The 26,388-nt window shown below is 37.0% G+C and overlaps 1 protein-coding gene across 1 annotated transcript in view; it reads right to left on the bottom strand.

Moving 5' to 3' along the window:
- The window catches only part of PCDH15 (protocadherin related 15), a 1,700,294-nt gene that overhangs the window by 173,860 nt on the left and 1,500,046 nt on the right, over positions 1-26,388 (bottom strand). The window contains exons 24-25 of the mRNA XM_082719991.1: positions 10,393-10,533; positions 8,288-8,400 (exon numbers count right to left, since the gene is read on the bottom strand). Coding sequence (XP_082576117.1) covers positions 8,288-8,400; positions 10,393-10,533 — 254 coding nt within the window. The remainder of the gene's footprint in view (positions 1-8,287; positions 8,401-10,392; positions 10,534-26,388) is intronic.

Genomic DNA, 26,388 nt, shown 5'->3' on the forward strand with positions numbered 1-26,388 from the left:
GAGGAAGCAAATGTGAAAATTTATGAAGGTGTAGAGAGAAATGTATAGACTATAACTTAAAAGAGTTAAAACTAATTAAAATAATAATCTCAGCATAGGGCATGAGTTCACAATGTCCATAACTATCTAAAGATTGAAGGGATGACTTCCTCATAATGGAAAAAGAGACTAGTCAACTTTGTGGCAAGGGTATTAGAAAAAGCAAGTATTACACTATTAGGCTGACTAAGTGATTCCTATGGTCTGTTTTGTCCATTACATGATAGGCCTTTGAAAACAGAATTTTTTATTAAGATTAAGCTATTTCTGGGACACCTGGGTGGCTCAGTTGGTTAAGTATCTGCCTTCGGCTCAGGTCATAATCCCAAGGTCCTGAGATCAAGTCCCATATTAGGCTCCCTGCTCAGCAGGGTTCCTGCTTCTGCCTCTGCCTGCTGTTCTCCCTGCTTGTGCTCGCTATCTTGATCTCTCTCTCTCTGACAAATAAATAAAATCTTAAAAAAAAAAGAAAAAAAAGATTAAGCTACTTATTTTTTTTTTTTCTGCTTCCAATGAGAATCAGGTTGTGGGAAGTGGTTTGAATTAAAATATGAGTTTGCATATGGGCATAGAGATACTTAATCATCTGAAGAGTAATGACTCAAATCTAATTATTATTTATGTGAGGTAGGGGCTAATAGTTGGACTTAAAGAAGTCCAGCTAAAGAGACTTTTGAGAAGTGAGAGGTATTTAAACAATCAAGGATTAAGAGATGCCATTGACTCTTTAAGAAATTTATTTCAAGGAAAGGGAGAAAAAAGAATGAAGAATGATGATCTGAGGTAAGCAAACTCTAAGTGACCAAAACTTCTGACATTTCCTTGTCTGTCAAAAAGATAATCTGAAAGACTCACATAAAACAGGAATGATGCATGAAAATGGAAATTTGTTGCAATTGTGAAATGCTGGGTTGTGTGTCTGCTCCTAAATAATATGAATGCTTATTTATATTTGTAGAAGTTAATATTACAAAGTCTGAAGAGTTATATACTTCTATAAATTTTGAGAAGAACTCAGTGTTTTCTGGAAAATTAAGTGTTCATCTAATGACAAACAGATGAAGCAAACTGATGTCTTAATTTTCCATTTAACCTACTTAAATGAATCAAGGAGAGACTGAAGAGGTCATGAAATGAACAAAATAAGTGTTTCAAGTACTACAATCACCAAAGGGACCAAAGAGAAATAGGCACACACTTATCTTAAGAATTACTGTAAGTCTGGCCATTATAAAAGTACACATATATCTGCATGGGGTAAATAGCTTTCTCATTATGAGATTCCTCCCTCACTTAACAATTACTTGAAGTTGGCCCATCAGGGAACTATTTCAGTTCACAAGATTTGAGGAAAAACAAAATCAAAATCAAATCTTATTTCAACACACAGAAAGTATTCCAATGTTGAAAATTAAAAATAAGAAAATAATGTGAGAAATTTCTCCTCTAGTCTTGACAGGCTAAATTACTTCCCTTAAAACAGGGTGGTCTTTTATAAAATCTTTGAATAATTTTACAAACTGGCTTATTTCTTTTTCAAAGAACCATTAGCAGAGAGTGAGGAAGTTTTTAGATAGGAATAGGAAAGAGAGACTTAACAATATGTGAAAGGAGGGTTTGGCTTTTTGTTAAATGGCTGCTTTCACATTGGTTAGCTAATCTGCTAATTATCTGTCATCACAAACGTAGCCGGCAGTCAAGGAGACTTTCCCTTTAGTAAATATTAAAGGATTTACTCTGATGTTTATTATTTGCTCGTTCCTACTTATACTTTTATAATTTTAGAAAAGGTAATGATAGTCTATTTCTGCACTCCAGCAACAAGGCAATTACCAGTAGCTCGATAATGAAATGTTTTTAATTCTGGAGAGAGAGAAATGGATTTTTTCTCTCAATGTAGAACCTGTACATTGGAAAATGTTTCACCGAATAGTAAATGTATCCTCTCAGATCTCTTGGATGGTCTCCACAAAGTGAGTTTACACCTCATAACTTTCACTTATAACCCCCTTTTCCTTTTCTTTCCCCCCTTTCTTTTTCCTTGTGATCAAGACAATTATACTTCTCCGGAACATGGAGACAGTAATGATTTATAATCAGATAACCAAACGTTATCTTGAAGTCTAGAAAGGTTTGGCTGGGAATATGTAATACTAACATTTGATATGCTGAAATCACTAGACATAACTTAAAACATTCAAAAACGCCCATCTGTGATTTTCTTTGAATTCAAACAAACCAAAAAAAAAAAAAAAAAAAGAAAAAAAAGGTATGCATTCTCTTGCTACTTTAAGAGGAAGGCAATCTGTTTCACCAATACATATTTAAGAATAAAATATTTCTGTACTATTCCATGGGTTCATGGAACCAATTTTGTATATTCTTAACATAACCCAAGTCATCTTAAGATGACTGCAGTGATGAAAACCTATAACTTGTCTGAAACTACACGTTTAATATGCTAATTATCCACCCACACTATTTTCCCTTTTTCCCCAGTAGGAGAGGTGGAAATGAGATACAGCTGCCTAGCAAGGGAAGAATTCATCCACCCATTCAGTGTTGGCTGTGGCCATTTGCCTTGAGTTTCAGGAAAGAACTTGAGCTGAGGTGAAATTTGCAAACCCTAATTCACTTGCTTCAGGAAATCTCTGCTTGTGGATTTTCTGCCCTTGGCCCCATTCCAGGGACAAAAATGGCAATCACTGGGATAATTCTGAAATAGGATGTTTAGGACAGAAGATGCTAAGTTGGCTTGGGTTGTTGATGACAGCATGGAAAAATTACGTGAAGAGTTACCACCAGCTGACACAATCAGTTTAGACTCTCATGTGAGTCAAAACACATGAGTTTTTGTTCTCAAAACTATTATAATACAAGGGTTTCTTTCTACCCCAGCCTAACCTACCCTATTTAATCCTTTTAACCAAGATTTAAAGATTTAATAATATACCATTCCAAACACAAGAATATTGGACTGGGGAGGTGGTCAGTTTAAGAATCGAGTTCAATATTCTGCAATGAACTAATATTTTATCTTTAGAGGCTTTCTTCACACCTCGTCATTTGTTGAAAACCAGTTTTTCCTAAGGAATTCAAGAGTCGTTATTGGAATGAAGGTATTCCAACGATATGAACATATGTATCTTAGCTTGTCATAGATCCCTTACTGTGGATCTCTGCTTTCCATTTGCAACCCATGAGCATTTTCCAACCACAAGGACAGAAATCTTGCTTATCGCTTGGTGTCCCCTCCGCCCCCAGACTGATCCCATGAGAAAGTTTTTCTACCAGGAGCCATTTTGTAATGGAAGTAAAACTTCACCTCTACCCTTTCGGGGTTTTTAGGCTGGGTCTAAGTATTAAACTGACATAGGTCAGATGAGTAGGAGAAAACATTCCCATTTATACAAGTTATATGTGACAGGAGAGCCCTTGTGAGAAAATGAAGAGCCAGAGAAATGGCAAAACCTTCATACTTTTGTATTAGGATGAACAGAGACAGGCCATTGTGGAAAAGTAAACTATAGAAGGAGGCTGGAGTGAGCTGTGAATTGTTTTAACAAGGCCTGTCGGTATCGCTTCTCTGGGCTTTGATTCCTCATTAAAGAATGTGTTTTTCCTCCTGGTACAGAGAAAGCATTTTTCACATGAGTTTATAGGTCCTGCTTTTGGGAGGAAAAGGGGAGATCCGAATGTCCTTCTTACAGCTGCTGTGTTTTTAAGCACTTTCAGCTCAAAATGCTCCTTATGCCCAAGTGGCATATTCTGCCACCCTTGGACTCCAGCGCAAGGGAACTGAGGTCCCATAGTGTATACAGCATCTCTGGTATTTATGTGTATTTAGCCGAAGCAGTAAATGATTTTGAAAAAAAAATTATATATATTTAGGACATTCCTAGTTAGGTAGCACTCTTCCAATCTGTGGTTCAGAGGCCTGGGCTCCTCTCACGTTCCTACAGTTGTCAACATATGGCTCCCAAGGGTCTCTCGGTGTGTTTTCCATGTCACCTGTCCATACAGGGAAAGGTTAAATCAGGCCAGGGAACAGTGCAGACCGTCGTGTTCCCCATTTTATTGTTCAGAACTCAGTCCCATGGCTCTATCTAGCAAGCAGGGCTGGGGAATGGAATCTAGCTACGGGTCCAGGAGGATGAAGAAAAGAGCAGAGGCATCCAGACTCTGGTATATATGTCAAAAATCTCCAAGAGCATGGAGAGGTAATAAAGATCAGCCTTAGGTCTCTTACTTTTTTTTTTTTTTTTTTTTTTTTAATACTTCATTCCACACTTCAGGTCAAATGTAAACTTCCTTGAACATTTAAATTGAATCATTGGGCCTTATTCAACATACAGTGTGTTCTGCCAGTGTTTGATATGACTTTTTTATTATTCAAGTTTTCTAAGAATCTTATAAAAAGGAAAACAATCCTGTTCAATGCCCAAGTCCTACTGAATCCATTATGCCAATTAAGTCAATTCTGAGGACTTTCTTTATAGATTGTAACATGCAGCAAGGATACCAAATTGCCTTTATGTATCAGAGTAACAAATGGACCAGAACAGTCAAGGGCACTATTTGCAAATGTTAGAAATATTTTTCTGGAAGGTCAGAAAATTCTTCCCCATGTGCTCCTGTGACTCCTCTTAATTTTATCACCAAGTAATTGGCAGTTTTCTTTTCTTCTCTAAGTTAACAACTTTATTAATAGAATCTATTTGCAGTTTGTACTTCTTTGCAGAGAAGGTAAGAAATGGTAAATTATTCATTGAACAAAACATTTTTATTTTTAAAAGTGGCATAAATAAAGGCAATTTTAAAAAGAAAGCTAAATGAGCAATGCCCTGATGAGATCTATGACCTTGGCCTGAATGCCACAGTATTTTAGCTAAAAGAGTTAATAAGCAATGTGCTACAGAAGTCTGGAGGCTTACAGCTAATAATAGGAAATGAGCTGTGCATGAAAGCCAGGAGAAAGGGGACAGCATTTACTGTGTTTATTCTCTCTTTGGGGCTTTTGACGAAGGACTGTATGGAATGAACAGATTCTTTTCAGCTGAAGATCTGAGGGATTCCTGGACACACCCCAAATAGTAAGTACATTTCTTGTGAGCATTAAATCCAGGTAAGACGATGAGAAACATGGGGAGTTTATATCCATTCTGGTTCCTGAGAAGCCATGAACACATCCAGGGACCATGAACATATCCAGGAAAGGTCTCTAGAAGCAGAAAACTGCATGTCCCATAGTAAAGAACTGGGGTTCACAGGTTGCCATGCCAGCCAAAGAGGAAGGTACTGGTAACAATGGACAGAAGGAAGAAAAGGGCCTTTCAAACAGACTGACCAGGAATTCTTACTGTTTTAAATAGAGTTTACATCTCAGTGGTTTACGTAAGTGTTATGTAGAATTTTCTGGTAAAATTACATTCATTTATTGCTTGAATCTTGCAAAGGAAGCTTTTCTTTAAAGGTTTTATTTATTTTAGAGAGACAGAGAGAGTGCATGAGCAGGGGGAGGGGCAGAGGGAGAGAATCTCAAGCACACTCCCCACAGAGCATGGAGCCCAATGCAGGGCTCAATGCCACGACCTTGAGATCACCACCCTTAGATCAAGAACTAACCTGAAACCAAGAGTGGGATGCTTAATCAACTGAGCTACCCAAGTGCCCAAGGCAGCATTTTATAAAAGGAAAACACTGCTTGGTTCAGTGTAGTAAATGTTCCCAGACACATCACCTGCCTCCTCTCTCGGTAGATTTGTCTTTGCTTTGAAACTTACAATTCTTAGTAAGTCCTTAGAAATTATCAAAGCAAAAACAAAAACAAAAACACCACAGTTGGTGCGCCTGGGTGGCTCAGTGGGTTAAAGCCTCTGCCTTCAGCTCAAGTCATGATCTCAGGGTCCTGGGATCAAGCCCCGCATGGGGCTCTCTGCTCAGCAGGCAGCCTGCTTCCTCTACTCTCTCTGCCTGCCTCTCTGTCTACTTGTGATCTCTGTCAAATAAATAAATAAAATCTTAAAAATAAAACACCACAGTTATCAAAACAATAAAAATCCACATTTTAGAATATGATCAAGTATTATGTGAAATCTTCATTTTTCTTGAGCCTCAAATAACATGACATAATGTCTACTTTGTCTCTACATAGACTAAACTACCAAAATATCTTGGAAATCAATACATCCTCCCATATTGTTTATTTGTAGGTGTATGTATGCTAATTCTTCAGCATGGAACATCCTTTCATATTTTTGTGGAGTAGTTAAGCTGTATTTTTTTCTCAAGATAAAACTTAAAGCTATGTGTGTTTAAATCTAGTAAGGTATTTCCCCAACACACTTGTTTAGCACTGATCTCCTATCATTGCATCTTCACACTATACTGTGTTGTTCATACAGTGTTTAGTTTGCATGTGTGGCTGTGAACCACTGGAGCTCCAAGACAGGATGCCGTTTAATGCTATGTCCAGAATAAAGAAATGGTAAATATGTAGTATGTGATGAGTCTCCTTCAAATATGTGTGGAAAACTATCTCTTATGGGTTTTAACATTCAAATACATGTATATTCATGTTTTCGCTTAAAACAATATCATAAAGAAAGTTCTATATTTTCAGGAGAGAATTATAAAATTTTTCACTCATATGCAATCATGAAGCAATCATAAAATATAGTACATTTAATTTTATTATTTTTTAAACAAATTCTACACTTCCTAAGAATATCTGTCTACCTGTCTATCTATCTATCTATCTATCTATCTATACACGTGCTTGGACTGAACTGTGTCCCCCTAAAATCAATATGTTGAAGAATTTAACCCTCAGTGGCATAGTATTTGAATATGAGACCTTTGAGAGGTAGTTAAGTTTGGATGAGGTCATGGTCGGGGCTAATCTTTGGATGGGCACCCTCATAAGAAGAGACACCAGGGAGCTTGCTTTGTTTCATGAGGACTCAACAGTGACACAGCTGTCCACAAGCCAGGAAGAAGGCTCTCACCACAACCCAACCGTGCTGGTGCCCTGACCTCAGGCTTTCAGTCTCTGAAACTGTGAGAAAACAAATTTCCCAATTGGAGTCACCTGGTCTGTGGGATTTTGTTATGGCAGCCTGACTTAAGACAGTATATACACTAGCTTTATAGCTCTAACACATAATATATATCATACCCATAAACACATATACACATACATTCTTTCTTTCTCTTTCGCTGATTATATGAGAAAAATCATTGTAGATTTGTGTCAAATTATGTATCTATCTGGTAATAACAAGAAATGAAATGTTTACTACTTCTCGCTATTGAGATTAATAATTAATTGCAGTTTCAACCCCAAAATATAATGTTATATTTTTCAAAGACTGCATTTTTTTTGAAATTTTATTTTTTTATTTATCTGAGAGAGAGAGAGAGAGAGAGAGAGAGGAAGCCAGCAGGGAGATGGAAAGGGGACAAGCAGACTCCATGCTGAGCACAGAGCCTGACGAGGGGTTTGATCTCACCATGCTGAGATCATGACCTGAGCCTAGATCAAGAGTTGGATGCTTCTACTGGGTATTTGCCCCAAAGATACATATGTAGTGAAAAGAAGGGCCATCTGTATCCCAATGTTTATAGCAGCAATGGCCACAGTCATCAAACTGTGGAAAGAACCAAGATGCCCTTCAATGGACAAATGGATAAGGAAGATGTGGTCCGTATACACTACAGAGTATTATGCCTCCATCAGAAAGGATGAATACCCAACTTTTGTAGCAACATGGATGGGACTGGAAGAGATTATGCTGAGTGAAATAAGTCAAGCAGAGAGAGTCAATTATCATATGGCTTCACTTATTTGTGGAGCCTAACAAATAGCATGGAGGACATGGGGAGTTAGAGAGGAGAAGGGAGTTGGGGGAAATTGGAAGGGGAGGTGAACCATGAGAGACTATGGACTCTGAAAAACAATCTGAGGGGTTTGAAACGGCGAGGGGTGGGAGTTTGGGGGAACCAGGTGGAGGGCACAGATTGCATGGAGCACTGGGTGTGGTGCAAAAACAATAATACTGTTACTTTGAAAATAAATAAATAAATAAATAAATAAACAAATGTAATATTAAGCTAATTTAGAAAAACTTAAATGAGAACGAGAAGGTCATATCATTGATCAATTCAAATCACCTCAGTTTTGAAAGGCCCAAACAGAGCAACACAAAAAACCTTTACACATTTTACAAAAACAGATAGAAATCAGTACCTATACTCTTCTTGCGTGAAGCGTGGAATTTCTCCAGGATGTAAGACCAGAATTTTCACTGTGGCGCTGCTGGACATCACAGGTTCGCCCTCATCAAAAGCAACAACCACCAACTTAAAAAATAATAAAGATTCATGTTAAAGAGGATTAGCAAGAAGCAAGTAAAGCATCATTTTTAATCACTGGACTGCCTGGTTCCAGGAGGGGGAGCAATGATCAATTTCTCACTGTCTTCCATGGAGCAGGTACTGGACTGCTGGGATATGTTACCTATCTTCTCACTTGCTCTTCACAACAATCCCACCAGTTGGGTGTTTTTTTCTTTTTTCTTTCTTTCTTTCTTTCTTTTTTTTTTTTTTTTTTTAATTTCCTAGACAAGAAAACTTGAAGTGGAGTTACTAACGCTATGATAAAACACTACAAAAAAACAGGTATGTGATACTACAGCTCTCCAATGATTAAACTGATTTCTCTCCCACAGTCCCACTGGTGCCCACAGCAAAAACACAGGCCATTATGAGCACCGACACTTATTTAAAAAGTGTTAAATTCAGTCACATTGATAGCAAAAAGCTAATTAGTTTCCTTACAAAAAAGAAATTAATTTTTCCCGTGAATTAATTGTCTGCAAGATTACAGGGCAGAAATACTTCACTCTGGAGGATAAAACTGGAAATCTTTACAGTTTAACAGAGTTGGAGATACACTCTCTTAAAAACATATAAAACCAAGTTCATACCATATAGTAGAAACTGTTCAAATGATGCAAACTGCAGAAAAGCTTTCATCTCAAGATGTCTCAAGTAATAATATTTATTACTACAGCATTGTTTATAATTGCTCCTTTTTGGATAATGTATATTATATCAAGAAGAATGATTCTATTTAAGAAATGCTAAATATTTTCAAGATTATGTGTTTCTCTGGAATATCTGTCATTTTGGAACCTGCAGGCTACTAATTTAAACCAGTTCAACCCAGACGAAACCATAACTAAGGATGATCCTTGGGCCCATGTTTTATCCTTGGGTTAACACTGAACCAAGAGAACAATTGCTCCCAACAGTGCTAGGATTATGTGAGGTATAGTACTCACTGACACACACGAGGTTAACCAATGAGGGCATTTCTGCAATGGAGGGTCAAAGGTTTTATTCACAATGAAAAAATTATTCTAAGGAATTACAAAAATGGGAACACTCAAACATTTAATAAAAAAAATATTTATGACAATAATGAAGGGTAGTAATATTTCAAATTTTCCTGAAGTAGAACTTATCATGAGTACATAAACTTGACCCAATAATCTTGCCTCTCAGTACTTATCTTAAGGAAAAAGAAAATCAAAAAGGTGGCAAATAATATTTGTTTTTTTTTTTTTTTTAAAGATTTTATTTATTTATTTGACAGACAGAGATCACAAGTAGGCAGAGAGGCAGGCAGAGAAAGAGAGAGAGAGGGAAGCAGGCTCCCTGCTGAGCAGAGAGCCTGATGTGGGGCTCGATCCCAGGACCCTGAGATCATGACCTGAGCCGAAGGCAGAGGCTTAACCCACTGAGCCACCCAGGCGCCCCGGCAAATAATATTTGTACAAGGAGTTTCACAACAGCAAATATTATTACAACAAAAAACTAGAAACATCAAATCCAACAACAAAGTGTAAGACAAAAAAAATAATAGCGCATTCATACAATAGAACATCGTTCAACCATTAAAATAATACCATTAACAATATTTACTGTCATAGGCAATATATTACTCACTTTAAAAAAGCAGTATGAATAATAGGATCATATTAGGGTCAAACACACACGTGTATACTTGCATTTGTATGAAATGTTATCATAAGGATAGATATTAAACTGCTCAATTCTAGTTATCCACAAAATGTGAAATATCAATTCTGTGTGTGGTGGTTGTTTTTTTTTTTTTTCTTTCAGCTTAACTATATTTTCTAAGTATATTCCTGGTAAAATATATATTATTTTGTAATTTTTTAAAAAAATTGAAAGGAGAAAAATGGAAACATGTACGGTCATCTATTAAACTGTACTCTCAGAAGTTAAATATCAAACAGATAATGGTAAGGAAAACACTGCACTGACCTTAAAAATTGTTGTAGGCTCTTCGTTAAGATTGACTCGAGTTATTACTCTTCCAGAATCTTCTTCTACGTCAAAAATACTGGCAGGATAAGGAAACTGGGCATCGTCTACTCTGTACCTCACACGACTTGCGGGCAATCCCTAAAATGAGATCATATATTATTAATTCACTTTTGCAAAATGAAAACAAAGGGTATTGATGGCGGCAAACCGATGTATAAAACGCATGGCTTTCTAGAAGTGAAAAATTGTATTTAGCACTCACACTTCGAGGTCTGAAATACAGCAGAATCTCTGTTTCTTTTGGATGACTGCCCCTGAACCAATGAAGTATCTTTACTACCTGTTATTGAAAATTATTTCTGTGACAGAATAAATTAATGTTGCTTTGGGTGTCTTCTCTTCCACTGTCCTTTAATTATAGGAATCTCACCTGACCTAAACCCCATGTCTGCTTATTTTTTTTTTTTTTTTTTTTTTTTTTACCTTCTGAGACAATTATAAATGGTGTTCTTTTATCATGATTATTTGAACTCTGACACAGAGAATGATGGAGCATGGAGGTCTGTTGTAAAGTGGAGGGATGGGTATGGAAATGGAGGAGACAAAACTATTCACCAGCTGCTCTGTGCTGTTAAACATGCTAGTTTTGTGGGTTTTTTTTCATAAATAAATTAGTCCTCACAACAATCATTTAGGAAAACATTACTAATGATGATGATAGTAATAATAGTAAAATAATGATAGCTAACATTTGTTGAATGCTTATTATGTCCAAGAACTATACTAAAGATGATACATGTAGATTCAACTGTCCATTTTTTATTTTTAGTTAATGAACTTGAGGCTTATAGGGAGTTAAAGGATGTGAAATTGTCCCAGATATAGAACAAGATAAATTGGGATAGTAAATCTCTTGGAACACTGAGAAAATAAAGTTAAATTTAAAAAAAATCATTTAAAAAAGAAATTAATATTTGATACATTTTTAAAGACTACAAAAAATAGTTAAAACTGACTTACTTACATTAGGGTTTACTTTGGTCTTATTTTGAATTACATAAAGTGAAACTGGAATTACATAATCTTCTCTGGGCATAGGTCACCCCTCAGGTCAAGTAAAGAGTTTGGGCACAGAGCTGGTATGTGGTAGATTTGATCACAAACCTGAACCGACACTATGGAGGAAAGCACTCCCAAGACTCAGTCACAGGAATATCTACCTTCTTTACCTCTATTTTCAGCTTCTGCAATTTCTTCCAGTCTTGTGCCTCTAAACAACTTCTATGTGTTTATAATTCCCATTTACATTCCAGCTATACTCCCCCTTTAAACTCCAAGGTAATATATATATATATATATATATATATATGGTGGTCAACTTAGATGTTCTGTTTTTATCTCAGCATATCCCAAACTAGCATCCTGATTTCCTCTCCCAAAAGTGCACCTTCTCCACACTAGACCAATGGCCCTACCTTTGACCAAGTTGGTCCATCTAAAAGCCTAGAGGTGACCATTGACCCTTCTCTTTCTCTTGGACTCTACAACCAAACCATCCTGAAGTCCTGCTAATAGCTCAATAAATGCATGCCTGATGTAGATTATTCTCATCTCTATGCACTTGTTTCCTGCAGTGGACTCTTAATTGACTTTCTGCTTCTATTCTATTGAAGTTATCTTTAAAAATATAAACCTTCCCTGAGATATAAAAATATAAACCACAAACTGAGAGCTCTCCCCCTAAAATCAGGAATAAGAACAAGAATGTCCACTCTCACCATTTCTATTCAACATGGAACTAGAAGTCCCAACCACAGCAAGTACACAAGAAAAAATAAATAAAAGTAACCAAATTGGTAAGGAACAAGTAAAACTTCCACTATTTGCAAATGACTTGATATTATATATAGAACCCTAAAAACTGCAGCAAAATACTACTAGAACTGATAAATGAATTCAATAAGGTCTCAGAATACAAAATCAATATACGGAAATCCTTTGTGTTTCTATATATTAATAATGAAATAGCAGAAAGAGAAACAAAGAGAACATTCTCATTCTCAACTGCACCAAAAACAATAAAATACTTAGGAATACTCTAGAAAGGATAACACTGATGAAAGCAACTGAAGGCGACACAAACAAATGGAAAGGTATTCGATGTTCATGGATTGGGAGAATAAATATTATTAAAATGTCCATACTACCAACAAACTACAAATTTCATACACTCTCTCTCAAAACACCAAAAATATTTTTCACCAAACAAGAACAAACAATCACAAAATGAGTAAGGAAGCAGAAAAGACCTCAAATAGCTAAAGCACTCTTAAAAAAGAACAAAACTGGAGGCATCCCAATCCCAGATTTCAAAATATACCGTACAAAGCTATCAAAATCAAAACAGTATGGTACTGTCACAAAAACAGACACATAGATCAATGGAACAGAATAAAGAGCCCAGAAATAAACCCATTGTTATATGGTCAATTAGTTTTTGACCAAAGAGGCAAGAATATGCAATGGGTGGGGAACATGGCTGGCTCAGTCGGTTAAGCAGCTGACTCTTGGTTTTGGCTCAGATCATGATCTCAGGGTCCTGGGACTGAGCCCTGAGTTGGGCTCTGTGCTCAGAGGGGAATCAGCTTGAGGATTTCTGTCCCTCCTTCTGCTTGTGTGCTCTCTTTCTCTAAAGTAAATAAATCTTTAAGAAAAAGAATATTCAATGGAAAAAAGTCTATTCAACAAATGGTATTGGGGCGCCTGGGTGGCTCAGTGGGTTAAGCCGCTGCCTTGGGCTCAGGTCATGATCTCAGAGTTCTGGGATCGAGTCCCGCATGGGGCTCTCTGCTCAGCGGGGAGTCTGCTTCCCTCTCTCTCTCTCTCTCTCTGCCTGCCTCTCTGTCTACCTGTGATCTCTCTCTGTCAAATAAATAAATCAAATGTTAAAAGAAAACAAATGGTATTGGGAAAACTGGACTACATTCTTATACCATATAAAAAATTAAAATAAAAATCAAATAAAGACTTAAATGTGAGACCTGAAATCATAAAAATCCTAGAAAAGAGCACAGACAATAATTTCTCTGACATTGACTATAGCAACATTTTTTTCTGGATATGTCTCCTGAGGCAAGGAAACAAAAGCAAAAATAAACTATCAGGACTATATCAAAACAAAACCTTCTGCAAAAACAAAGGAAAGGATAAACAAAACTAAAAAACAACCTACTGAATGGAAGAAGATGTTTGCAGAACACATAATCAATTAAGGGTTAGATAGTATCCAAAATATATCAAGAACTTAAGCAACTTAACACCAAAAAAAACCCCCAAATAATTTAATTAAAAATGTGCAGGAGACATGAACAGTCACTTGACAAAGAGACACAGATGGCCAGATACACACGAAAAGATGTTCTAAATCATTCATCAGCACAGAAATGCAAATCAAAATTACAATGAGATCTAACCTCTCACCTGTCATAATGGAACAAAAAAAAAAAAAAAAAGCAAGTGCTGGTGAAGATGTGGAGAAAAAGGAACCCTTATGCTCTGTTGGTGGGAATCCAAACTGCAGCCACTGTGGAAAACAATATGCAGGTTCTTCAAAAAAATTAAAAACAAGGCTTTCTGATGATCTAGCAATTCCAATATTAAAATTACTGAAGAATACAAAAATACTAATTCAAAAAGATATATGCACCCTTATGTTTTTAGCAGCATTATTTACAATACCCAAGATATGGAAGCAACTCAAATGTCTACTGATAGATGTAATTCTATATTATATGCTGGAATATTATTCAACCACAAAAAAGGATGAGATCTTGACATTTGTGACAATATGGATGAACCTAGAGAGTGCTGTGCTAAGTGAAATAAGTAAGAATAAGAAATAACAAATAACCATATGATACACTGACATGTGGATCCTCAAAAACAAAACGAATAAACAAATGAAAAGCAGAATAAGACCTATAAACACAGAGGACAAACAAATGGTTGCCAGAGGGAAGGAGGTTGAGGAAGGGCAGAATGGGCAAAGGGGAGACACGGGCTTCCAATTGTGGGGTGAGTAAGTCATGGGGATGAAAAGGCATGAGAAGAATAGAATCATTGTAATAGTGTTTATGGTGACAGATGGGAGCTACACTTGGGGTAAGCCCAACATAAGGTATAAAGTGAATCATTGTGCCATGCACCTGGACTTGTGTGACACTGTGTGTAAAACATACTCAAATCTAAAAATTTTTTTAAAAATAATGGGGGGCGGCACCTGGGTGGCTCAGTGGGTTAAGCTGCTGCCTTCGGCTCAGGTCATGATCTCAGGGTCCTGGGATCGAGTCCCGGATCGGGCTCTCTGCTCAGCAGGGAGCCTGCTTCCCTCTCTCTCTCTCTGCCTGCCTCTCCATGTACTTGTGATTTCTCTCTGTCAAATAAATAATGAAATCTTAAAAAAAAAATAAATAATGAGGTGCACCTGGGTGGCTCAGTGGGTTAAGCCTCTGCCTTCACCTCAGGTCATGATCTCGGGGTCCTGGGATCGAGCCCCGCATCAGGCTCTCTGCTCAGCAGGGAGCCTGCTTCCTCCTCTCTCTCTCTGCCTGCCTCTCTGCCTACTTGTGATCCCTCTCTGTCAAATAAATAAATAAAATCATAAAGAAAAAAGAAAAAAAAGACTAAACAATTTTGGAATTTTGCTCTATTTACCTGGCCACCATGAAGAGACATTATCAAAAGAAAAAAAAATTGCAAGAAAACAAAACAAGACATAAACATGAATTCAAGAAGATAGTGGTAAAATTCTCTGCAAAGATTCTCTTCTCAGCAGGGGTGGCAAAAAATAGAGAATCCTATCATTATGTCTCTTGGAGTCTTTTGAAGGCTAAAAAAAGTGGGTTCCTTCTTAAAATTTTATGGGAAGTGAGGACATGTGAGAAGCAGAGCAGGACAGTTTTCCGACGTCTCCTCACTTACTGTGACAGTACTTTCTATAAATCCCGCTGACCTTATCTATCCACTGGAGCAAGCATGACTTCATATAACCATGATTTGGAAAGAATAATTAGGAGCCAGTAGAGCAAACTTTCTTTATGTCACTTCCATTCACAACAAGAGTTTGAGATTTTTTTTTCTTAAATTTTCAAATATGTGACACATTCTCCTTTAGAAGGATATATTTCCTTAAACAAATTTTGAAGAAAGAACCATGGTATTAATGGAAGCTTAACCACTCGAGGGGTGCAGGAAACGTTGACCTTGCTTCACGGAGACTATGGAAATTAAAAATTATATAAATCTAAATGTAAAAATTATATGCAATATCAGCAGTTGAAAATGTTATAAGTTATCTATTCCCTAATATTTATAATCTTGCTTGTATGTTTTATGATGCAGGGATGAAGTCATTAGATGATGGATTCCTTCATTCCTTCATCCATTTGACACATCTACTGACTACATGCAGCTGAGTCCTGAGGGTACCGGAATGAAAACTGAATTGGGAAGATGGAGTTCATCTCATATTCCTACCTTCCTGATGATCATTTGAAGTAATTCAGCAAGAATGGCCATCCTAGAACACCAACCTCACATCTACCCCAACACTCATTTGTCCGTTGTTCATGCTTGGTCTCACTCCTATGTGGCTAGTTCCTTCCAACACCCAGTTCTCAGATGACCCCTCCTCTGCCTCTATCCATTCAGAAACCACTTGAGTTAATCCTATTGTATTTTCTTTAGACTATGTATCCCTATCTGAATTTATATTTCATATTTACTTGTTCATGGGTTTGCAGCATATCTCTGTCCCTTGACTGTGAGCTCCGTGAGAGATGACTCCAGTTATGTTACTTCCATGGGGGTGTGGCTGTATATGGAACCCCTACTGTGGTTGAAAATATGCATCACCCAAGTCCCTGCTTCCAGTGGTCATGAGCACATTTTTTGAGAGCAGAAAGGAAGTGGAGATTATAACAGTGATTTTTGTTTGGGGAAAATGTATCAGAAAAGAGATGATAATGGAATCTGTGGAAAGAAAGTTCCCCAAAAGTAGAAGATAGGAGGAGAATAAACATTCATTCCAGAAAAATCCCTCAGTCTAGTATTTCAGAAATGAAACTATCATCATGAAAATTCTTTTTTTTTTTCTGGACTGGCTAAATATAAAACATTATCTATTCCCTACTTCTCAGCTTTCTTTAATTATATTTAATACCTTCTGTTGTTAAGCCCATCCTTTAATAGAATGACATAATCCTCTGGATTTTTCCTTCAAAGGAATCCTCATATGACTTACATTATTAAGATATGGATGATGTTTTCTTACACTCACTGCATCACACAATGTGTCTAATCCAAGTTACACTGTGGGTTAATCTACTGTTGAACAGGATTGAGATTCCTGAGTAATTTGTTGGTAACTGTGAGAATCATCATTACACAGGTAATTTTGTATATGGTTTGGAGGATCACTAAGAGTTTTTACTAATCTTAGAAAGTGGCTAAATTGTTGGCACATTTTCTATTTAAAGCCCGCTAATATCTATTCATAGATTCTCATCTATGGCTCCTATTTATCTCTCAGAATGATAGACAATGAGGAGAAGGAGAGATGTGCTTCTGTACTTATGGGCCTCATAACGGTGTGGGGTGGGGAGAAAGAAGGGGCACAGATAAACACTAACACTTCTGATAAAAGCTGTAAAGGAGAAGTATGGGTGCTACTAACTGAAGGTGCTAGAACTAGATCACAGGTCTTAATGTTTATAATGCAGGCACATCCCTATGAACATGAGATGAGCCTTCTACATGCAGTCTTTTTTTATAGGGATCATTGTGACTGTGTCACATGTGGAGTCCAATCTGGTATATTGTTTGAGCATTAGAGCGACAAGCTAAAATTTATGTGTCAAGATTTTGAATATTTTATCTTCCACTCAAGGGAAGAAAAGTAGAGATTCATCATTATGAAGTGACATAAATTGAAGATGTCTATTTAAATGAAATACCTTGCTAATCATTGGTTTAAAAAAAAACTTTATTAAAATATGTGCATATTTGGGACACCTGGGTGGCTCAGTCATTAAGCATCTGCCTTTGGCTCAGGTCATGATCTCAGGGTCCTGGGGCTGAGCCCCACCTCAGGTTCCCTGTTCAGCAGGGGGTCTGCTTCTCTCTTGTTCATCACCCCCCACCTTGACTCACTCTTATGCTCACTCTTGCTCTCTCTCTCTGAAATAAATAAATAAAATCTAAAAAATACATACATATGTATATATTTTGGGGGGCATTGTAGAGACCCAATTAGCATGGTGTTTTCATGAAAACTTTATTCCCAAATTATACACTGCCATAGATGACACTAGAAGTACTTAATGAGTCCAGGCATTGATACCCTAAAGTTAATAAATGCTGAGTAGATAAGGACTGTACCAAACCAGAGGCAAAGTTTGGGAAGTTTGCCATCTCCCTGAAAGCAAAGATGATGAGGAGGAAATACCAACTACCATCTATGTGCCTGATATTGACTAAGTGCTTTCATTCTTCATCAAACCCAAGTACTAATCCAGTGCAATGTTCTTATTATTCTTAAATAGAGATGAGGTTTCAAGAAGTAAAGTAACTGCAGTACAATATCATTTTTCCTGGTTAAACACACATGCCAACCCTGGTGACATTAGTCAATGGCTTTGAAAGACTCGGGATGTTTGCCAACCCTAATTGCCTACAGGAAGGACATGATTTAATATCACCTATTAATAAATGAATTAATTGATTTGTTTGTTCATGTATTAGGCTTCTTTTCAAATATGATTTGAGGTATTATGTGACTTATTTAAATAGAGTGTGGTTTCCAAAATGTGAAAGGTATTTCAACTTTGTGATGTCTTTTTCCCTACTAAATTTGACTGTGTAAGACTCAATAAATATTAGTATGAGATAATACTACTGGAATGGCCATTTATTCAGCATATAGACAGGAAGGTGGTGATACAGTGATGTTCTGAACCAGACATTTTTTTTTTCTAGATGAGGGGAACATGACAGACCAAAAAAAAAAAAAAAAAAAAAATCCTGTCATCATAGTGCTGACATTCGATTTTTTACATCAAACAGTAACACATTTATATACAATGATGGGGTGGGTATAATCAATGTGGCAGAATAAATGTAAATTTATATCAAGAAAACAGAACCTTAAGATTACAATATTTTCTTTTTTACTAAGTTCATTTTTACTTTGGGCTTCCATTTCTATAGTGAGCATTAAACACAATATAGTTTGACTTAATGATGGTGAGAATGTAATTAATTACTACAGAAGGTCTGTATGAAAGATCTTCTAAACTTACAAACAGAGGGAATTTCAATGAGCCTATAATGGACCAAAATAATTAAGTTCTTAATATCAGGGGATATCTTGATTTAGTAATTTTTCTTATATACATAATTATCAAGAAATTACTTATTCAGACCCACATAATTTTCTTTGTAATAATGGCAATCATATTATATCAGGGAATACTAAACCTATTATTACCATTACACACAAACATTAAGTAATTTGTTTTCAAGTATACAAATATTGTTCTCCATGATGTGGTTTCCAAAATTCTTTTTCCCAATGTCCTTGAAAGCAACTAATCTGATTTACTTTGTAACAGTGTGATTCACCGAACCTCCCAAGTATGATTTAGCATTAGGGATTACTGCAAAGTGGTTTATATTGCTTTTTGTAATCATAATAGCTTTATTAGTGGATCTGACCAAATGCTAAGGGAAGTCAAACTCTCCATGTGACCACTAAGAAGAAATGTGCTTTTCTTTCTTCCTCTCTCCTCCCCACTGTCTGACATCCACAGTAACTGCCAGGTGTGGACAACACAGTGAGTCAAAATCTCAGAGACAGGTGCCTTGTGCTGATGTCACTGACCTAATATAATATAGACTGTGCATACAGTTGAGTTTCTACCAATGTGGTATCAACATAACTATCCAAAATCCCAAGAAGTATTTGTGTCAGGGTAATTTAACTCTGAATCTTTGGGCAAATACGTTTTTCAAAGGTAAACATAACTCAATCCCCTCAAGACATCAAATAACAAATAATGCATTCTTTGTAAAATTTCTTCATTGAGATACATTGTAGAAATTTCTAAAAATAACAGTGGGCACACAATCAACTTGCCTCACATAAACGAACTCATAAACCCAAAGGAACTTAAAAATAGGAATGAAACCACAGAAGAGCTAGTGATTAGTGATCCTGTCCCTTCTGCCTTAAAACCCTCCCATTTTTCTTAGGAAAGGAAATTTTGTCACTCTCTTCAAGCCTATCAAACTCCATAGATTCTGACACAGGTTTTCCTTTCCAGACTCCTGGCAAAGTTACCTCCTTTTGGTTTTTGAAAATTATTTTTCTTTCTCCGACTTTAGGGTCTAATTCTGCCATTGGAAAATACCTCCGTGCATTGGAAATACCTCTTTTTATTTCAGACCTTAGCTTTCTGTCACTTTTTCCAGACCCTTCCTTGACTTCTCAGACAAATCAGTCTCTCTTTTGTCTAAGTTCAGAGCACCCTAAAGATTCACTTCTTAGAGCTTTTTACGGTCTGTCATTTCTACTTGATTTCCAACTCTACAAGTTTGAAATTCTTGGTCAAGGAAACTAGACAATGTTAGTTCTTAATATTCCATGCAGTGCCCTTAATTAATACTGGATGCACAAACATTCAATAAATATTGGGAGATTTTTATTTTGTTTCAAACACAAAGATAGAGATTTAAGTTAATATAACCCATAGTTTATGAAACATTGCCATAGGTGGATCAAGACATACTTCTTTGTCTTTTACATCCTTTTATCCTCACAACTCATTCTTACCTCTTTTTCTAAGGCAACTATTTTAATGAATTTAAGAAATATCTTTTAACTAGATTGTTGAGGTACCTTGCACAATTGTTCAGTAAATGATCAATCCTTCTTCCTCCACTTCTGGCCTCACCATTCTGAACTTGGCTGTGGGACTTGTTTTGGTCAGTGGACTATGAAACCTGGGACACACGGCTGGACATGTGACCATGTGTTTAGGCAAGTTCTCTCATGGTCCTGTCCTTCCCTGTGCACAGAGCAGGCTAGTTTAAGCATGGATCCCTGAAGGAAGAGGTATGTAAGCCAGACTTGAGGACAACCTTCAGCCTGAAAACAAGGTCAGCCAACCCCTAGCTGCCTCAAATATCTACAAGTGGGAATATCTGTCTTTGTTATCATGAACTAGTGGTATTCTGGTATTGTTCAGTGTGCAGCATTTGGGGAGGAAAACCTAACTTGCATATTACACGCCTTTTTGCTTTTTAAAAGAATTTTATATAATAGTGCTATTTTCTCTTTCTTACTGTGTTCACTGAGTATTAGGTCATTGCATTTTGTTCTTGTTGCTTTATGCTCATAAAATCCTGCTGTGCTAGAATTTCTCAAGATATTTCAGTCTTAATAATGATCATGGTTGTGTGGGAATTTTTCTGATGTGTTAGTCTCCACTATGGCTGATAATATTCCTGGCACAGAGATTTCCCTGAACACTTTGGGATTCTTTGACTCTGCAGTAAGGACAGCTTGGGGCTGGGGAGAGAAGGGATGGAGGGCCCTACATTATCATGCTGGGTAGAAGGGCCAAGGTGAAGCCACATGAGCTATCGCATGCAGCTGTAGTGTTGGTCTGGTCAACCAGAAACCCAAGCACAGAACACTCAGCTCTGGTTCTTCCATTGCAAACACACTGTGAAAAGACATCAAGCTGGGAAAACGGGGTCACAGTGACAGGCCAGAGGCTCAACTCCTCCACTGCCCCACATCTCACTCATCCCCCATCTCATGCTCAATAGACTGGACCTTCACAGGCTCTCACAGAATGCAGATGAAAAGAAAAGCAAAAAGGTGACAGAGTACAAACAATAAGTATAGAAGACAAATATCAAAGATTCAAAGCCTGAAAAAGACCAGCATAAATATAAAAACAATGACAGAGAATGCTTACTGAATATTTACTATATCGCAGACACTACTTGCTCTGCACAAATGCTATCATATAATCTTCATGTTGGTCTGACAAAGTAAGTATGGTTTTTCTTTTTTTATTGCAGTAAGAACATTTAACATGAGATCTACTTTTAAAAAATATTTTTAAGTGTACAATGCAGTGTTGTTAACTATAGGTTCAATGTTGTATGGCAGATCTCTAGGATAACAACAACAAAAACAAAGCAGATAATCCGGTTAAAAAATGGGCAAAGAACTTGAATAGAGATTTCTCCAAAGAAGACATCCAGTCAGGTAACAGACACTTGAAAAGATGCTCAACATCACCGATCACCACGGAGATGCAAATAAAAACCATAGTGAGATATCACCTCATACCAGTCAGGATGGCTATTATCAAGAAAATCCAGAACGTAACAAATGTTAGCCTTACACTAGTTAGAATGGCAAAAAAAGGGACAAGGCAAGAAACAATGAATGTTGGAGAGGTTGTGGAGAAAGGGGAACCCTCTAACACTTCTGCTGGGAATGCAGGCTGGTATAGCCACTTTGGAAAACAGTGTGGAATTCCTCAAAAAATTAAAAATAGAACTACCTTATGATTCAGCAATTGCACTATTGGGTATTTACCCCACAGATATAGATGTAGTGAAAAGAAGGGGCACATGCACCCCAATGTTCATAGCAGCAATGTCCACAATAGCTAACTTGTGGAAGGAGCTGAGATGCCCTTCAACAGACAAATGGATAAAGAAGATGTGGTCTATATATACAATGCAATATTACTCAGCCATCAGAAAGGATGAATACCCAACTTTTACATCAACATGGATGGGACTGGAGGAGATCATGCTGAGTGAAATGACTCACGCAGAGGACGTCAATTATCATATGGTTTCACTTACTTGTAGAATATAAGAAATAGCATGGAGGACATTAGGAGAAGGAATGGAGAAATGAAGAGGGGGAATCAGAAGGGTAGATGAGCCATGAAAGACTCCAGACTCCAGGAAACAAACTGAGGGTTTTAGAAGGGAGGTGGGTGGGGGGATGGGTTAGCCTGGTGGTGGATATTAAGGAGGGCATGGATTACATGGAGCACTGGGTGTTCTACACAAGCAGTGAATCATGGAACACAACATCAGAAACTAATGATGTGCCATATATAGTGACCAACATAACATAATTAAAATGGTAGCAGGGATGTGGAAAAATTGAAATGTTAGGAATTCCTATTGGTAGGAATTCAAATTGGTGTGACCAGTCTAGAAAACAGTATGGAGGTCTGTCTGTCAAAAAATTAAAAATAGAGCTAACCTATAGCCCAGCAATCCTACTTCTAGGTATACAGCCAGGATTATTTTTTTAATGAAAATCAGGATCTGAAAGTGATATGTGTTGTGTACTCCCATCATTCACAATGGCTAAGATGAGGAAAGAACCTAAAGATTCATCACTGAATTTAAAAAAATGTGCTATCTCTATACAATGGGATATTATCCAGTCTTAAACAATCATAAAATCCTGCCATTTGTGACAACATGGATGAACCTTGAGGATATTATGCTATGTGACCTAAGCTAATCACAGAAGCACAGATACTACATGATTATACTTATATGAGGTATCTAAAGTAGTCAACCTCATAGAAGATAGTGATAATGTTGTGGTTGCCCAGGGACGATGGACAGCTGCTGTTCATGGCATATAATGTTCAATTATGTTGGGGGAGGAGTCAAGATGGCAGAGTAGCAGCAAGCTGAGATGACATCAGGTAGCAGGAGTTCATCTAGATAGTTATCAAACCATTTCAAACACCTACAAATCCAACAGGAGATTGAAGAGAAGAAAAGCAGCAATTCTAGAAACAGAAAATCAACCACTTTCTGAAAGGTAGGATGTGTGAAGAAATGAATCCAAAGCCAAGGGAAGATAGACCATGGGAGGAGGGGCCAGCTCCCGGCAAGCAGTGGAGCAACAGAGCACAAAATCGGAACCTTCAGAACCTGCTCCACTGATGGACATCACCCCAGAGCCTAAGTGGGGGTGGAGCCCTCACAGGGACAGTGTGGTTTCAGGTCCCCCAGGGTCACAGAAGAATTGGGGTGTCTGAGTGCAGCAGAGCTTGCAGGTATTAGAACGGGGAAGCTGGCTACAGAGACAGAGCAAAGGAGTGAACTCTCAACTTGGGGTTACCTTAAACTGTGATCCGTGGCACAGTCACACCATTGCTCTTTGAGCAGGGACCCCCACAAGTGGCAAATCCAGGAAGAAACCCCCTGGAAGAGCAGCAGGGATCTGCTGGGTTTGGAGACTCTAAATGGGGCTGTGTGCCAGAGAGAGAGACGTTTGGTCACAGGCCGGGTGAGCTCAGAGTGCGGTCAGAGACCAGGAAAACGGGAGTGGTTGAGCACTTGTCTCCAAGGGCGCACTGAGGAATAGGACCCCACGCTCTCAGCTCCTTGGGGCCAGAGACTGGGAGGCTGCCATTTTCATTCTAGTCCTCCAGAGCTCTATGGAAAGCATTCAGGGAGCAAAAACTCTAGAGGGCGAACCCGAGCAGATTACCTGGCCTGGCCCTTGGCAAAGGCAGTGCAATTCCGCCTCAGGCAAAGACACTTAAGAATCTCTACAACAGGCCCCTCCCCCAGAAGATCAGCCAGAAATCCAGTGAAGACCAAGCTCACTGATCAAGGAGAAGAGCAGAATTCCAGAGGAGGGGAAAGCAAAGCACAGAATTCATGGATTTCTCCCCATGATTCTTTAGTCTTGCAAAGTTAAATTTTTTTAATTTTTTTTCTTGTTCTAATTTTTTTAACTTTTACTCTTTCCTCTTTTAATGTTTCTTTTAACTAGTTTATCTTAACAATATCTTTCTTTAAAAAAACTTTTTGAACATTTATTATTAGAGTCACATTTGATCTTTCATTGTATCTAACTTTATCTTTTGTATACACATAGGGTTTTTTCTTCTAAAAAAATATGGGAGCTTTGGTGAGTGCTGTGAAGTGTGTAAACCTGGTGATTCACAGACCTGTACCCCTGGGGATAAAAATATATGTTTATAAAAAATAAAAATTTATAGATACTTGATAAACTAAAAAAAAAAAAATATATGGGAGACAACTTCTTCTAATAGATCAAAATATACCCTAAATCTAGCACAGGGTTTGTTCTAGTCTCCAGCCTGAGCAAATTCTCTCCATTTTCTTTTTCTTTCTTATCCCAACCAACTTATCTCATCAACTCATTTTTTAGAAATTTTTCTAAGTTTTCATCTTTACAGTCATATTCCATCCCTTCATCATGTTTATCCTTATTTGTGTGTGTATATATATATATATATATATATATATATATATATACTTTATATTATAAAGAATAAAGAAAGATATAAAGAAATAAATACTTAATATTTATTTATTATTAGAAATAAATATCTATTTATTATTAATATATTAATATCTATTTATTATTAGAAATAAATATAGAATACTATATATTCTTTCTTTAAAATTTTGGAAGGTAGCTTCTTCTAAGAGACCAAAATATTCCCAAAATCAAGTGGGTAACTCTGCATATTCACCAGGATTCACCAGGAAATTAAAGAAGAATTGAAAAAATTCATGGAAACAAATGATAAAGAAAACACAATAGTTCAAAATCTGTGGGACACAGCAAAGGCAGTCCTGAGAGGAAAATATATAGGGATACAAGTCTTTCTCAAGAAACAAGAAAGATCTCAAATACACAACCTAACCCTACACCTAAAGGAGCTGGAGAAAGAACAATAAGTAAAGTCTAAACCCAGGAGAAGAAGAGAAATAATAAAGATCAGAGCAGAAATCAATGAAACAGAAACTAAAAAAGCAATAGAACAAATCAATGAAACTAGGAGCTGGTTCTTTGAAAGAATTAGTAAGGTTGATAAACCCCTGGCCAGACTTATCAAAAAGAAAAGAGAGAGGACCCAAAAAAATAAAATCATGAATGAAAGAAGAGAGATCACAACACCAAAGAAATACAAACAATTATAAAAATATATTATGAGCAATTATATGCCAGCAAATTTGACAATCTGGAAGAAATGGATAAACTATCACAAGTCAACCAGGATGAAATAGAAAACCTGAACAGAACCATAATCAGTAAGGAGATTCAAGCAGTCATCAAAAATATCCCAACAAATAAGACCACAGGTCCAGACAGCCTCCCAGGGGAATTCTTCCAAGCATTTAAAGAAGAATTAATTCCTATTCTCCTGAAACTCGTCAAAAAAATAGAAATGAAAAGAAAACTTCCAAACTCATTTTCTGAGGCCAGCATTACCTTAATCCCAAAACTAGACAAAGAACCCATCAAAAAAGAGAATTACAGACTAATATCCTTGATGAACACAGATGTGAAAATAGTAGTCAATAGAATCCAACAGTAAATTAAAAGGATTAGTCACCACAACCAAGTGGGATTTATTCCAGGGCTGCAAGTTTTGCTCAACATCTGCAAATCAATCAATGTGATACAATACATTAATAAAAGAAAGAACAAGAACCATATGATACTCTCAATAGATGTTGAAAAAGCATTTGACAAAGCATAGCATCCTTTCTCGATCAAAAATCTTCAAAGTTTAGGGATAGAGGGTACATCCTCAATATCACCGAAGGCTTCTATGAAGAACCCACCCCAAATAACATTCTCAATGGAGAAAAACTGAGAGCTTTTCCACTAAGATCAGGAACATGGCAGGGATGTCCACTATTACCACTGCTATTCAACATAGTACTAGAAGTTCTAGCCTCAGCACACAACAAAAAGAAATTAAAGGCATCCAAATCAGCAACGAAGAAGTCAAACTCTCACTCTTTGCAGAAGATATGATACTTTATGTGGAAAACCCAAAAGACTCCACTCCAAAACTCCTAGAACTTGTTCAGGAATTCAATAAA

The sequence above is a fragment of the Mustela nivalis genome (genome assembly GCF_964662115.1).
Source record: "Mustela nivalis genome assembly, chromosome: 2".
Classification (NCBI taxonomy): domain Eukaryota; kingdom Metazoa; phylum Chordata; class Mammalia; order Carnivora; family Mustelidae; genus Mustela; species Mustela nivalis.